This window comes from Balaenoptera ricei, chromosome 8, assembly GCF_028023285.1.
Source record: "Balaenoptera ricei isolate mBalRic1 chromosome 8, mBalRic1.hap2, whole genome shotgun sequence".
NCBI classification, from domain to species: Eukaryota; Metazoa; Chordata; class Mammalia; order Artiodactyla; family Balaenopteridae; genus Balaenoptera; species Balaenoptera ricei.
In genome coordinates this window covers 104490412-104505856 of record NC_082646.1, presented here as the reverse complement: position 1 = coordinate 104505856, position 15445 = coordinate 104490412, and the positions used below count along the sequence as shown (strand labels likewise).

At 52.9% G+C, this 15445-nt stretch overlaps 1 protein-coding gene and 1 long non-coding RNA gene across 3 annotated transcripts in view; one reads left to right on the top strand and one right to left on the bottom strand.

The window, feature by feature from the left end:
- Positions 1–12115, bottom strand: part of FADS2 (fatty acid desaturase 2) — a 36025-nt gene extending 23910 nt beyond the window's left edge. Inside the window, exons 1-5 of one of the 2 annotated variants that reach the window (XM_059931743.1) lie at positions 11808–11898; positions 11396–11513; positions 2339–2449; positions 308–505; positions 85–186 (exon numbers count right to left, since the gene is read on the bottom strand). In XM_059931743.1, coding sequence (XP_059787726.1) covers positions 85–186; positions 308–505; positions 2339–2449; positions 11396–11513; positions 11808–11815 — 537 coding nt within the window. In that variant the 5' untranslated portion in view covers positions 11816–11898. Of the gene's footprint in view, positions 1–84; positions 187–307; positions 506–2338; positions 2450–11395; positions 11514–11807 lie in introns of both variants that reach the window. The other variant, XM_059931742.1, reaches the window with a different exon arrangement.
- Positions 12116–12268: 153 nt separating this feature from the next.
- LOC132370862 (uncharacterized) lies at positions 12269–15222 on the top strand. Its single transcript, XR_009504707.1, has 2 exons — positions 12269–12504; positions 13599–15222. It is a non-coding gene; the product is annotated as an uncharacterized LOC132370862 (long non-coding RNA).
- The last annotated feature ends 223 nt before the right edge of the window (positions 15223–15445 follow it).

Below are 15445 nucleotides of genomic sequence, written 5' to 3'. Positions count from 1 at the left end.
AGTGGGCCTGGTCTGAGTGAAGTGATATGGTGCTACACCAACCACTAACTGGTAGGACAGATGCCCAGGGCGGCTGACATTTACCTTTAAGTGACCAATCATGAACTTGTGGGCTATGTGGTTCCACGTGGACTTCTTGTAAACAGAGAGGTGGCCGTAATCGTGTTGCAGCCATCCAGCTTGGGCCTGGGGGGAGAGAGGGCCACGGATGCTTTCCCAGCGCTGGCACCCAGGCACCAGGCCTCTGCCAGCTGGGGGAGTCAGGGGGCGGGGACTTTGAGTGACAGGTGAGAGTGTCACGCCTCACCTGAGAGGTAGCAAGGATGAAGGCCGTGATGACGGTTGCAATCCAGCCATTGCCAAAGTAAAAGATGGTGAACCAGGCGATGCTCTCCATGACGATGATGTGGGCCAGGTAGAGAAGGAAGAACAGGTGGTTGCTCTTGAACAGGTTCATGTCCTCTGCGGTCTTCCTCAGGGCCCGGAAGTCCTCAGTGATCTGGGACTGTTGAGCCAGAGCACCGGGAAGGAGTCAGCCTCCCAGCTGCTCCAGAGGGGACCAATCGACACACCTAAGCTCCACAGGAGCCTGGCCGCAGGTCACTGCAACAGCTGCCGTCACCGCATACCTGCCTGAGCCTGGCACAGCCCTGGGACTATGTGTTTGTCCACAGCCAGTTCAGTGGCAGAGAAAGGGCTTAACTCAAAAGCTTGCATTTTACACAGGAGCATTATTCAAAATAGGCAAAAGGTGGAAACAACCCAAATTCCATTGATGGATGAATGACTAAACAAAAGGTGGTCTATACATACAGTGGAATATACAGCCTTCAAAAGGAAGAAAATTCTGACACATGCTACCAATGAACGAACCCTGAAGACATTAAGATAAGTGAAATTAAGCCAGACACGAAAAGACAAATACTTATGAGTTCCCTTATATGAGGTACCTAGACTGGGCAAATTCATCAATAGAAAGAACAAGTGTTTACCAGGGGCTGGGGGGAGGGACAGATGGGTAGTTAATGTTTAATGGGGGCAGAATGTCAGTCTGGGGTGATGAAAGTTCTAGAGATGGGTGGTGGTGATGGTCGCATAACAACGTGAATGTACTCAAAGCCACTTAACTGTGCGCTTAAAATTAGTTAAAATGGGGAATTCCCTGGTGGTCTAGTGCTTAGGATTCTGCACTTTCACTGCGGAGGGCCTGGATTCAGTCGCTGGCTGGGAAACTCAGATCCCCGCAAGCTGCCCAGTGTGGCCAAAAAAAAAAAAAAGTTAAAATGGTAAATTTTATGTTGTATCTATTTTACAACAATTTTTAAAAATACAAGGTTTATAGCAAATGTTTTCTTTTCTTTTAAAAAAAAAAACATTTATTTATTTATTTATTTGGCTGCGTGCAGGATCTTCGGTGCGGCACGCAGGATCTAGTTCCCTGACCAGGGATTGAACCTGGGCCCCCTGCGTTGGGTGTGTGGAGTCTTAACCACTGCACCACCAGGGAAGTCTCACAACAATTTTCTTTTTTTAAAAAGCTTATTTTTCGGGCTTCCCTGGTGGCGCAGTGGTTGAGAATCTGTCTGCTAATGCAGGGGACATGAGTTCGAGCCCTGGTCTGGGAAGATCCCACATGCCGCGGAGCAACTAGGCCCGTGAGCCACAACTACTGAGCCTGCGCGTCTGGAGCCTGTGCTCCGCAACAAGAGAGGCCGTGATAGTGAGAGGCCCACACACCGCGATGAAGAGTGGCCCCCGCTTGCCACAACTAGAGAAAGCCCTCGCACAGAAACGAAGACCCAACACAGCCAAAAATAAATTAAAAAAAAGCTTATTTTTCCACTACCTGACACGCACCACTTGTTCCGGACACTCTATCAGGCAAGAGAGGGCTGGGTGGGCACTGGGCATGTGGGGTCAGGGAGATGGAGGCAGAGTCAAGGGTGGCTCTGGGGAAAGGAGGGCATCACTGGGACAAAGAGGGAAGCTAGGAGGCAGGGGCAGGGCAGGAAGGGGAAGAAAGGCCAGATACAAGGGCAGGGGGCTGGGCAAGAGGGAAAGACCCTGTGCCCAGCCTGGCACCGCTGAAGCCCCAGAGGTGGAGAGGCTGGGAATGAATTACTCCAAGGCGAGGGCCAGCCCAGGCTGGCAGCAGGAGAAGGGGGGCTCACCAGGGCCATCGGAGGCTCTGAGTCCTCCCTGACCCTAGGTGATGAGCAGTGGCTCCCCCTGGACTGGCATAAAGGCTCCTTTGCCCCACGCCCTGCACTCTCCTTCTTGGGGCGAGACCCCCTCCCCCCACAAACCCTCCCCTTCTTCCTTGTGAGGCCCGACTCACATTCTTGCTGTGGTCCTGGCTGGGCTCCTCAGGGGACAGCTCGCCGATCAGCAGGGGCTTCATGAACTTGCGCACGAAATCAAGGTTGCGATGGAAGGCCAGGAAGACATCCTGGGGAGCAGGGGACAGGTGGTGAGTGGGAGACCCCGACCTCAGCCAGTACCTCCGCCCCAGGCAAGACAGGGCTCGCCAGCAGAAGCTCTGTCCCACTAGGACACCAGGACACCGAACGGGGCCGCAACGATCCGATCCCAAATGCTCTCTCAGCCTCATTCCGGCAGGTCCCCAAGTGCCCAATTCCAGTGGAGGTGTCACTTCGGGCTCTGCCCTGATGAGGGGCCGCGGAACTCGCCATGGGTGTTTACAAAAACCGCAGAGACGTGCGGTCTGCCGCTGGGTGAGTCACGAAAACGCGCCCCTGCAGGGATACACGGCGCGGGCACCGGGCAGGGCACAGCCGGGAACCCGATTCTCCTCGAGCTGCTCCTGCCCCGTGGGCTGCCTGACTTCCGGCGAACCGCACCACCCACCACGTGGTGCACACGCCTATCAACAGAAAGAACAAGCCTGGAGCCTACCGCAAGCATGCGAAAGGTGCTTAGATCGTGTTAAACCGGAAACAAATGCAGAATTCCGTAAAACGCATTTCTGGAGGGGTGAGGGGAGCTTTTTCATATTTTGAAACGGTATGAAAATAATTATGTAGATTATGAAAACTTTTTTATGTAGAACTCTAAACTGTTATGTGTTAAGGTGGTGGCATTATGCCTTGCTTTGTCTTAGTTTTTCCAAACTTTCTCTAACATTGCTGTATTGCTTTTAAAAAATTTAAAAATTAAGATTGTGCCTTTTAATCTTTTTTTTCCAATTATAAAGTAATGTGAATAGTTTTGGCAAATTTAGAAAATGTACAGAAGAATAAAGAGGAAAATAAATACCACCCAGAGAGTGACCACCATTGCTAATATTTCAGGATTTTGTTTTCCATTTTTTCTATACATACTATGTAAATTAGATAAAACAAATATAGCATCTCCATTAGATGTGCTGACCATAGACCCCCCCCCATGGGACACAATATGATGTCGCAGTGATAAACAATGTTCACCTTGCATCAAACCAAGCTTCAAGGTGAAACTCACATAATATTGTACGTCAACTATATTTCAATTTAAAAAAGTTTTTTAAAAACAAGTCTTGAGACTTTACTAGGAGAGAGGAACAAGTCGCATGATACCATGAGAAACAATCAGAAAAATCAATGTAGTGGGGGAAAAAAGTGAGGGTGCATGTGTGTGTGTGTGTGTGTGTGTGTGTTGGGGGAGAGGTCCTAGATTAAAAGAGACAGAAAAAGATATAACAAAAGCTTATAAAAACTGCAATGTTTGATTCGAAAGGCTCCCACTGGAGGGTGGGGAACCCAGCAGTTATCCAAGACATTTTGGTGTTGAATGAGAGATTTTGGATATGGACAGGATATCTGATCATATTAAAGAATCACTATTGGGACTTCCCTGGTGGTGCAGTGGTTAAGAATCCGCCTGCCAATGCAGGGGACACGATTCGATCCCTGGTCCAGGAAGACCCCACATGCCACGCAGCAACTAAGCCCATGCGCCACAACTACTGAGCCTGCGCTCTAGAGCCCACAAGCCACAACTGCCGGAGCCCGCAAGCCACAACTGCCGAAGCCCACACGCCTACAACCCATGCTCTGCATCAAGAGAAGCCACCGCAATGAGAAGCCCGCACACCGCAACGAAGAGTAGCCCCCGCTCGCCGCAACTAGAGAAAGCCCACGCACAGCAACGAAGACCCAGCACAGCCAAAAATAAATAAATAAAATTTTAAAATAAATAAGTTAAAAAAAAGGATCACTATTAATTTTCTTAAATGTAACTAAGGTATTGTGATTATGTTAGAGAATGTCCCTATTAGGAGAAGATGGTGAAATGGCATAATGATGCAATTTATTTTCATATGATTTGGCAAAAGACAATGAATATATGCATAAAGAGGAATATAAATGTGGCAAAAATGTTGGGATTAGTGAATCTTGGTTGAGGATATACAGGTGTTTGATTCTTTCAAATTTCTGTATGTTGGGAAATTTTCAAAATTTTTTAAAAAAGAGGAAAGAATGAGGAAGATGCTGACAACTCATAAAAATGTGCTCAGGGCTTCCCTGGTGGCGCAGTGGTTAAGAATCCGCCTGACAATGCAAGGGACACGGGTTCGAGCCCTGGTCCGGGAAGATCCCACATGCCGCAGAGCAACTAAGCCCGTGCGCCACAACTACTGAGCCTGTGCTCTAGAGCCCATGAGGCACAACTACTGAAGCCCGCGCGCCTAGAGCCCGTGCTCCGCAACAAGAGAAGCCACCGCAGTGAGAAGCCCGCGCACCGCAACAAAGAATAGGCCCCACTCACCGCAACTAGAGAAAGCCCGTGGGCAGCAACGAAGACCCAACGCAGCCAAAAATAAAATAAATTTATTAAAAAAAAATGTGCTCAGCCTCCCCCTCCCCCCACCCCACCCCCTTGCCAAAGTATCTCACAGTGGTAATTGCCAGTCTTCTCCCATTCCTTGGCATCAAGCCCTTTTGCCTGGTCTTTGTTCTATTTGTGTCTAGAACAGACTTACAAAGCGACGCTTTGTGCAGAGGAAAACGGGGCCCAGAGTCTTTTAAAAATGTCTGCACCCCCCTCACTGAACAGAAAGGGATGGTAGCAGAGGATCAGAGCAAGTGTATCTTCAGAGGAGAGATGGGCTGCTATTCCAGGGGCCCTGAGTGGGCAGCAAGGAGCCTGGGGTCCACTCTGGGCCAGCTGCTACCCACGCCCCCAGCCTCCATCTCCTCTGCAAGGGAGGAGCCCCCCCCAGCCTCCGTCTCCTCTGCAAGGGAGGACCCTCCCAGCTCCAGTGTTCAAAGGCCCTGGGAAAGGGCCTACCAGGAGCTTCCAAAGTCAGGGCCCAGGCATTGGTGGTATGGCAGTGAGCACAGCTGCCTTCCAAAGTCAGAGCTGAAAAAGGCCCTTTCCTTGGTCCACCTCACATGACACCACAGCTTTTGAGAAACGAAGGGGACATTCTTCGTAAGGCAGTTTTCTGAGGAACAACGGCTGATAATAAATAACGAAACAATCTCTACTCTTCACTGGGAGACAGACAGCCTGCAAGTGCATCACCTCTCCTCCAGCGCCCGCTGCCCCCCACCAGGTCCAGGTCACACCTCCAGGCCTCTGCCTGGGCTGAGGAACCTGCTGGAGCGGACTCCTGTCCTGACTAGGGCCGCCCCTGGGTCAGTTCCAGAGGGCCCTTGGGTGGCCTCATCTCCCTGAGGCCAAGGGAGAGGAAGGGCCACGTGCCACGTGGGGAGCCAGGAAAGTTGTCTCTGTTACCTCCCTGATGCCTCAAAGCCCCACTTTACAGATGAAGGCCCTGGAGCCCAGGAAGCTGACACCCAAGTGGCAGAGTCAGGGTCAAATCCAGGTTCACCCGATCCAGGGACCGCATCCCCACAAGCCTCACGCAGGTTTAGAAAGACGAGCGCTGTTCAATTATCTCATTGTCCATGGTAGATCCAGCAGCCTTCCGAGCAGACCTGGTGGAAACCACACTTGAACCCACCAAGCTGGTTTCCACACGGGGCCTCTGGCTCTTCCTTCTGCCTGGAGCCCTGCCCCCTCAGCGTCCCGGGGCTGGCTCGTCCCAACCTACCACCCTATCTGAAAGAGCCACCCTCCAGCCTCACGCTTTCTGGGACATCACCCTGTTTTAACAGTTATCAAAACTACAAGCTATATTATGTGCTCACTTCTTTATTGCCTGTTTCCCCAACTAGAATATAAGCTCCACTAAAGGGCCGAGCCTGTCTCGTTTGTTGCAATAACCCCAGGGCCAACAACGATGCCTAGGAGAGGCTCACAGGACCCCCACAGCTGTGCACCCTCTCAGCCCAGGAAATTTTCCACTCTTCGGCTATTTTGCACAAGCTGGCTTGTGCTTCTGGAACATCTTCACCTTCTCAGTGGCTGAGATTACACAGGTCAGCCACTGAGCCATGGGCTTTGTGTACATAACCCACGAATCTTTACCAAACTCTGTGAGGCAGGTCCTATTTTCGAGGTGAGAAAGGAGGCTGATGGAGGTGAAACTACTTGCCCACGGGTCACACTCCAGGTGCGCCTAACTCTAGACTTTTCTGCTGTTCATACAAAGCCCTCGATCAAAATGAGCTTCCTCCTCCTGAGAGTTGATCACTTGTTGTGTCTCCCCCTTGCAAGGGTCACAGATGTGCCGCACAAACTTGCAGCGGGTTCCCAAAAGTTAAAGTGTCTGGCTGGCACAAGCCAGGACAAGGGGCAAGGCAAGACACGGCCAATCCAAACGTTGACTTTGGAACAAGAATTGGAAGCAGGCTCTATCCTCGTCCGACAGGGAGATTGGAGGCAAAGACATTCCAGGAAGAAGGCTGGGGACACAAGTAAAGGGGAGGGAGTAGCCAACAGTTCCAGCGGGGGCAGGTCCGTCCCCAGGAGGGTAGGTGTGCATGTTGGGTGCTGGGGAGGTCAGGCTGAGGATGGAGGGACAGAACACCCAAATTCTCAAATGCAAGACCTTCACCAGTTCCTGCTTCCGCTATCGCCCGGCTCCCATGCCAGCCCCTTCTGCATGAACACGTCCTCCCTGCCCGGCTCCCAGGCGCTGAACAGAACTCACAGCTCCTCGTACACTGAGCATCAGGCGTCACGTCTTTGTTTCTGGCTGTGTCCACCTTCTCTGCAGAGCAAGGTGAATCTCTAATCCAGCTTCCCACATCCGGGCACATGGCCAGGGACTCGGGAAGCGCAGGAGAAGCAAACTCAGGGCAGATGATGCTGCCGGCAGCAGCCCTGGGAACCAAGACTCTGTGGGGCACGGGGTTAGAGAGGGAGAAGCAGAGGGACCCTATGTTCTCAGCTGGAAACAGGGATGCTAACCAGGGACGCTAACTTCCTTTCCATGGCGGAGAGATGTGGGCAGCATGTCCCCTCCAAGGGAAAGAAGCGATGGAGGGGGGGGAGGGTCGTGCTCTGTGGCCAAAGGGCCCTTGGCGAGAGCCTCCCTGCTGATGCCAGGCACAGGCAGCCTGGGCATGAAGGGATGACAGCAAGGAAACACACCTCGATAAGCTGCCAAAGATACCAGGGAGGCTGGGGCTCGGTATGGGGTCTTCCGGAGGCTGCAGGTAGCAGGAAGTCGACTGCTCCTACCAAGATCTAGCTGAGGGGGTGGGGCTGCCCTCCAGGCACAACCACAGGAGGGATTTCAGGTAAATGCCTTTTACCTTTGGCAAAAAGGAGGTCACCAAGGTTCCTCTGCTTCACGCTTTTTCTTTTCCTGTTTACTGAACCCCCTACTGTGCGAGCTGGGAACATGCACACATGTGCTCAGGAGGCTAAGGGTTCCACGGTAATGTCCCCCCATACCTGCCGAGTGTTCTGAAGTTTAAAGAATGATCTCATCCACAGCCAATTTGAGCCTGATAATAACCTTCTCATTTCCTAGACCTGGAAAGTGAAGTTCAGGGTTAAGTGCCTTGCCTAGAATTCCTAAAGCTGGGACTCGAACCCAGGTCCTCTGCCTCTCAATACCTCGACCCTCCTGCCCTAAGGAGGCCAGAGATTCATTCCGTTTTCAACCTGTTGCCTTTTCCCAAGAACGGCATAGGAGCAAGTTAAAAGATGGAATGAATCCTGATCTCTTCTCGCCTTCCCTGGGTTCCAAGAGGTGACCGATGCAGACAGGGCAAAAAAAGTCACCGAGACGAGTGGGGCAGAGGTGAGGGAGCTGGTGCCTAGAGGCAGAGGGTCCAGATTCAAGTCCCAGTTTGAAAGGAGAGAAGGAAATCCAGCAGATGCACTCACTATCTGTGAGTTTTTCATCTTTGTGCCCAGGGCCAGCTCAGAACCACAGAGACACTGGAGTAAATGTGTGATGAGTCTTTGTTAGAGATGAAAAGTTCTGGGGAACTTTTATAACTTTTATAACTCTGTATATAACTGAATCGTTTTGCTATACACTTGAAACTAACACAACATTGTAAATTAACTATACTTCAATTGAAAAACAGAAAAAAAAGTTCTGCAGTGGTGGGACTCTGCCCTGAAAGAGGAGAGACACCCCTGGGACCCAGGCGAGGGCTCCCTTTGCCCACAGCAAGGCAAAGACCGGGGAAGTGCCAGAGGACCAGAGGGGAAGAAACCCAAGGTGTAAATAGGAAGGAAGGAGGAGAGGAGGAGGGAAGGGAAGGGGGGCTGGGAGGTCTCTGTGTTGGTAGATCCTGAGTTGAGGTCTGAGTGCTGCGAAGAGAGCAAGGTGTTCAAACCCAAGGGAGCTACTCCCTACAGGGCTGATCGAAACACTAAATGAGGTGATCCGTACAAATGTGCTTTGTGAGCTGTAAAAATTTAGTTTCATTTTTTATTCTTGCAGGGAGAAGGACCACATGACAATTGGCCTTACCCTTCACTAAGCCATCCTTCTGGGGAGGAGGCCGTCCTGACTTCTGAGGTCTTCTCTTCTTCAGTAACAGGAAAATCCCCTATTGAGGCCCCAGATTATCTGGCTTCCTTGACTGTCAGCCTCTGGTGAGGACATTACTGCATCAAGATTGGCTCGTAACAGTGCATTCAAGTGCTCCCTGGAATCTGACCTCTATCTGTTGATCAGTCCTTCCCAAACTTCACATGACCATAAATACTCACTCCCCCAAATCTGAAGAAGTGCATGCCCCAAGGGGAAAGCCACCTGCTCAACAGCCCAAAAATAAAGAGATGGAGTCTCTCCATTCCTAGCCTGTTCCTGCCCCTCTCAAGTCCCCTGCCCAGAGACCCCAGATCTCCTGTGGCCTTTTTCCAACCTGGTCCCAGAAAACAGAGAAAGAGGGAGAGAGGGAGAGAGGGGGAGAGAGAGAGGGAGAGAGAGAGAGGGAGAGAGGGAGAGGGAGAGAGAGAGAGAGAGAGAGAGAGAAAATATCCAGTTGCTCAGTCCACCATTATTCAACTAGATTAGTGCATTTCATGCCCCCAAAGTTTTATCTCGGAAGGCAGTAAGCTCCGGGCATAGGGATTGTCTTATATCTTGCTACACCAAATAGAGCTGGCATGGATTTTAAAATTTTCCTCCAAATTCCTCTTTGTTTACTTTACATTCTAGCTGTTACATAATCCTGACTCTTCCGCTCACTTACCTGATAATGTTAATACGGAAGAACCTTTTGCATTCTATTACAAGTTAATCACTAAAGGGATGTTGCCTATAAGCTTAAATTATACATAATGGCCCATCTCTGGGAACCCTGCTTCTCAGGTAATGAACATTAAGCTAAAATACCTTTGTTTAGCTCACAGAAAACATCCTGACCAGGCCCACCTGTGAATGACTACCGGGAGGAAGAAATTAACACATACATTCCCTCCAGAGGCTGCCGGGAACCAGGAAATGTTTGACTTTACTCCCTCCCCTTTTAGTATAAAAGGAGCCTGAATTCTAACTCAGGCAAGATGGTTCTTTGGGCACGAGCCCACCATCTTCTCAGTTTGCTGGCTTTCCGAATAAAGTTGTTATTCCTTGCCCCAGCAACTCGTCTCTCGATTATTGGCCTGTCGTGCGATGAGCAATGTGAGCTTAGACTCGGTAACAAGAAAACTCCATTGCATTTACCTAACAAGAAAACTCCATTGCGTTTACCTAGTGCTTACAGTTTATGAAATGCCTTGCCGCAAAAGAAAATATATTTATTTAACACTACGGAATAAACAGACCAATCCATTGGATTTGACTTTTCCTTCTAGGAAACATTCTGGTGAAGGCTCAACCAGGACAGGAACCTTCAGAATTCACCTATGAAAGATCCCAAACCAGGAGTCAGGTCTTTACTTGGGAATCAGTCTTACCCCACCTCCTCACAGGGCTGTGGGAAGGTCCCAGTGAGATAATACATTGATGGTGCTTGAAAATCTTATACCCACCTAAGTTACAATCGGTATCACAGCCCCAAGGGCTCAAGGCGAGTTCGCAAGCAGGTAAAACGGGATCGGGCCAAAAGCTGTAGGCGCTGTTGCTGACCCTCTGCTCGCCAAAGCAGCGAGCCAAGCAACAGCTTACATTATAGCTGCCTGATCTGCCCCCCAACACTTGACTCTGTCTGTCCCAATTAGATAGAAGAAGTAGGGAGATCTAGAGTTCCACCAACTGATGGCCCCATACAGCTTGCACAGCAAAAGCCCCAACAGGTCAGCATGCCAGACCTCCAGGTGGAATGAGCTATGTCAAGCTGATCTCTCCCTAGTCACCTTTCCCAAATTCTCCATGCCACCAGAACTTCTCTGCTTCCAGCTCACTGCCACCAAGAGTGGCCCCTTTCGTCTCTCCCGGCCTCTGTTCTTCGAGTCCACGGGGTGGGGGTGGGGGGAGCGGATCCAGCTGCACCCGAAGAATAAGCAAGGATATGGGGCTGGGGGTAGGGGGCGTGGTGGGGTGCTGTGTCATCGCAGAGCTGCAGGTTTGGTGCGCAAAGGTGAGCGTAAGATGGACAGCCCCGGCTCCGGGAAGATCCCAGAGTCCCACAACATTTCCGAGGGCAAGATGAGGGAGGGCATTCCTGGCCGGATTTGGGAACAGAGGACCATTGAGTTGAAGTCCCAGAGTAACCTCGAACGCAGCTGGACCTGTTGCCAAGCTAGCCTAGTGCTGCTAAACCGTCCCGTCTCAAGGCCCCTCTCCACCTGGGCTTTGCAAACTCCAGCAGCCCTTTTTCTTTCCACCAATTCCCACCCGGGGCCCCCAAGAAGGCCGACCCTTGCGGGGGAGGGGGGCGGGGGCGGGGGGAGGGGGTCCTGGTAGTCTCTGAGAGCGTGGGAACAGGAGCTACCAGGCGGTGTCTCCGCGGCAGCCATTGCGGACCTTCTGAGACTGGAATTCCAGCAGGAGCGAGCCCTGGCCGGGGACGAGCTTTCCTTCCCCGCCCCCTAGTCTGGCTGGTGAGTGGGGGACGCGCGCGGAGTCCCACACCTGGCTCCTCTCCCGCTCCTCTCCGCGGGGCCCAGGGGCGGCCATCTTCCACGCTGGGGGCGTCAAGGCTCCAGGGCCCCGGCGCCCTCTTTGCGGAGTCCCAGGCTCCGGCTGAACTCTGAGGAAGGAACGGACGCAAGGATCCCAGTGCGCGCGGTAGATCCTGCATGGTTCTCCACCGCTCGAATCTGCCTCCCGGGCTCCAAAATCCGACCCCCACAGCACGTTGGCCCAGCTGTCCCAGAGGACGAGGATTCGGGGCGGGGGACGAGCGCAGTAGACTCTTTCCTTCCCTCCAGGACGCCCCAAGCTCCACTCGGCGCTGGAGGTCTTGTTTGGCGCCCTGGGACCCATGACTCCTGACTCCCTCCTGCAGCAGAGAAAGGTGGCGGGAGAGGCCCCAGACCCTTACCGTAGCATCTTCCCCTGCGTAGTGCCCGATGACCCGGTGGCCCCCCGGGTGCCGGTGTGACCACTCGGTGATGTTGTAGACCTTGCGGTCGATGACGAGCCACTGGTCCGTGCGTAGGCTGTGCTTCTGAATCTCCTCCCAGCGGAAGGTAGGCATCGGCGCCTCGCGCTCGGTGGCCCCCTCGCCCTGGTTCCCCCCCTTCCCCATGCTGCCTGCCGACAGGGTTGCCCCGTGCACTGCGGTGTGTGCGGCCCGGGCCTTCCTCGCTTTCGGCTTTTGTCTTCTCCTACTCCTCCCCCCACCGCGCCCCCTCCCCCAGCCGCCTCGCCTTCGCTCCGGAGTATCCTTGCCTTCCCTCCAGGCTTCCCAGTGCCCCCAAGCGGTCCCCTCCCTCCGCCCCTCCCTCCGCCCGCCAGCCCGCAGTGGACTTTTGCCTCCTGTAAAAACTCCTCTGTAGCTCACGGCCTCGAAGCCTCCTCTGCCCGCCCCGCTGGCTCCCCCCGTCCGGGGCTTCGCATCCTCCCGCGTTCCCCTCCGCCTGGGTTTCCACAGTGATCAGCAGAGCGCCTGCACCAATCCGGGCGCGTCGCCCCGCCTGCCATTGGCCCAGGAGGATCTTTCGAAGGCCAGCGGGCTGGAACAGCGGTCCCCGGCTCCCCCGCCTGCCCCCCCACGCGGAGTCGAGAGGGGCCTGGAGGTCGGTTACGTGTCCGAACTCATCCCTCCCCCGCTCGAGCTGGGGGGTTGTGGGGGGGGGGACCCAAGGATATCCCAGGGTAGCTTGGCGGGCGAGCTGGGGCGGCGGCTGAGTTCCGCGCTTTCCGGGCGCTTACGCGCACACCCACGGCCCGCGCTCCCGGGTTTGCACCTGATGCCGGCACGTAGAGGACCCAGCCGCTCCGCGCGCTCTGCGGTGGGGACCGGCCCAGGGCCCGGCTGGCGGGCGCGCAGGCGGCGCCGAGCCGCCGGGCTGGCGAGTTCCACTCTGGGACTGGCCTGGTTAGGTGACGCCCTCTCCTATCCCGGACTGGAATCCGGACTCCAGTATATCCACATTGTCCGTGCTATCCACATTGGCGCCCTCCTGCAGCCTCCCTGGGGGAAGAAGCCGGCCTCCGGCTGGCCCAGGGCCTGTAATCAGTGGATCTTAGAAAAGAATTGTGGAACCTCTGATGTGCTTTCCCGTGTTTAGGCGCCATGGTGGAGGGAAGCGGCGGGGGCGGGAGGGAAGCGGCGGGGGCGGGAGGGAGGGCGGGCCACGGGAGCGGGGACTCCAGGACTTGGTTCTTGCCCTGAACTCAGGAATCTCTCAGCCAATTTGGGAGAGGTACCATGGAAACAATGCAGGACCTCATAGGATTAATTGTTCAGTGATGTTATACAGACTCCAGGAAATAAAGATGGGGGTATCAAAAGTGTTGTGGTCCGTGCGCGGGCTGGAAGAATTTCGAGACACGAAGTATTTTAGAAAAGAGTGAGTTTATTGAGAACAAAGAGCAGAGTTAGGGGCGCTGCAAATACAGCAGGCGACTTCCTGATGGACCAGGGAGAGACGACCCCCTTTGTGGGCTAGTAGCCAACTTCTATAGCCTCAAGACAAAGAAAATTCCTGCTGGCAGGATGGCATTAGGTGATTGGTCAGGATGCTACAAGGTTACTACACGGTGATTATTTTGCCTAATATGGAATGGGGGAGGGGGGCTGTCTGGTTCAGATTAGGAGCGCCCATGGCAACAGTTGCTATGGGGGCTTGGTTAATTCCTGAGTTTTTGTCCTGTGTCCTCGATGTAGGGTGTCCTTGATGTAGGACTCCACACTTCCCAGGGAAGAAGAATGGGATGGAAGCCTTACTGGTTGCATGGGACAAAACTCAAATTGGCTCAGAAAAAAGGAGGAGTTTGTTGCCTCACTAAACTCAAGGAGGGACTTCCCTGGTGGCACAGTGGTTAAGAATCCGCCTGCCAATGCAGGGGACACGGGTTCGAGCACTGGTCTGGGAGGATCCCACATGTGGCGGAGCAACTAAGCCCGTGCACCACAACTACCGAGCCTGCACTCTAGAGCCCGCGAGCCACAACTATCAAGCCCACTTGCCACAACTACTGAAGCCCGCGTGCCTAGAGCCCGTGCTCCGCAACAAGAGAAGACACCACAACGAGAAGCCTGCACACCGCAACAAAGAGTAGCCCCCACTCGCCACAACTAGAGAAAGCCTGCTCACAGCTACGAAGACCCAACACAGCCAAAAATAAAAATAAATAGATAAATTTATTTTTAAAATAAATCAATAAATTCAAGGAAAGGTGGGACAATCTGACCACAGGAAGGTGGGGATGGAGGGGCTCAGGAACCAGCAGATGCAGGAACTTGAAGGCTGCCAGGTCTCTCCCTCCTCTGTTCCTCCTTGATGTCACTTCTTTCTCTCTCCTTGCAAACGAGGGTCTGGTGGAGAGACAGCTGAAAACTACTGGGTCTTAGGTCTTATGGCTTGCTACGTTGGAAGGTAGGCCTACTAATCTCTCGAGGTATAAACTCAGACACAGAAGGAAGAACTCTGACTGGCACGCCCTTCTTGGATCAAGTACCCATGCCTGGATGAGTCAACTATGGCCTGGAGATTGATCTCAAAGAGTCCACATGTTGGAGTGGGGAAAGTGTCAAGGTATGAACGCAGGTTGGAGAAGAATTTCCAGACATAAAGCAGAACGTAAAGAAGATAGAATTTATTAGAGGAAAGGGTCGCTGCCAGAACTGCGGCCCGAATTCCTAGTAGTCTGGGAGAGTCGAGCCCGCACATATGCTATTGATCAGCTTTTATAGCCAGAAAACAAAGGAATGGTCCAAGGTGAAATTTTCGTTTACTGATTGATCGAGGCACACATACCTTCCTTCTGTACGGTGGGAGTAGGACAGGGCATATGTCTTTCCTTATTTGGGACAGGTCCCATTGCCCAGGTGGGCATCACCCAGGTGGGCTCAGGGATTTCAAAACCATCTCAACATGGTGGGGAGGGCGATTAAGAGTCCAGTAGGTATACCTCTGAAACTTTTTCAGGCAGGGTCATCCTTTGTCCCTGAAGCACCATTGTCCTTGGAGCACCACACTCCCCCTTCTCTTTATGTGTAGGGCCAATTCCTTGGCCTTATTGAATACCTTACTCATATCTACCTAACTGCCTAATTCCCTCTCAGACATTCAGGAAGCCCTTTAGTGAGGAGAAGGGGCGATGAACTCTGGCTGCTTCCTGCTGAGTGAGGGCGTCCTGGGGCCCTGGGTTCCCTTGCCTGCTCTCTGTCAGGGTGCATCTAGGGAGGAGTGCGGGCCCCATGGAAAGAGATGGTGGCTTGTTCAAGGGTCGTAGTAGTGTTGACTGTCCAGTATTCTTTTTTTCTTTTTAATAAATTTATTTATTTATTTTTGGCTGCATTGGGTCTTTATTGCTGTGTGTGGGCTTCTCGTTGTGGTGGCTTCTCTTGTCGCAGAGCATGGGCTCTAGGCACGCGGGCTTCAGTAGTTGTGGCACATGGGCCCAGTAGTTGTGGCTTGCGGGCTCTAGAGCATAGGCTCAGTAGTTGTGGTGCACGGGCTTAGTTGCACCATGGCATGTGGGATCTTCCCAGACCAGGGATTGAATCCG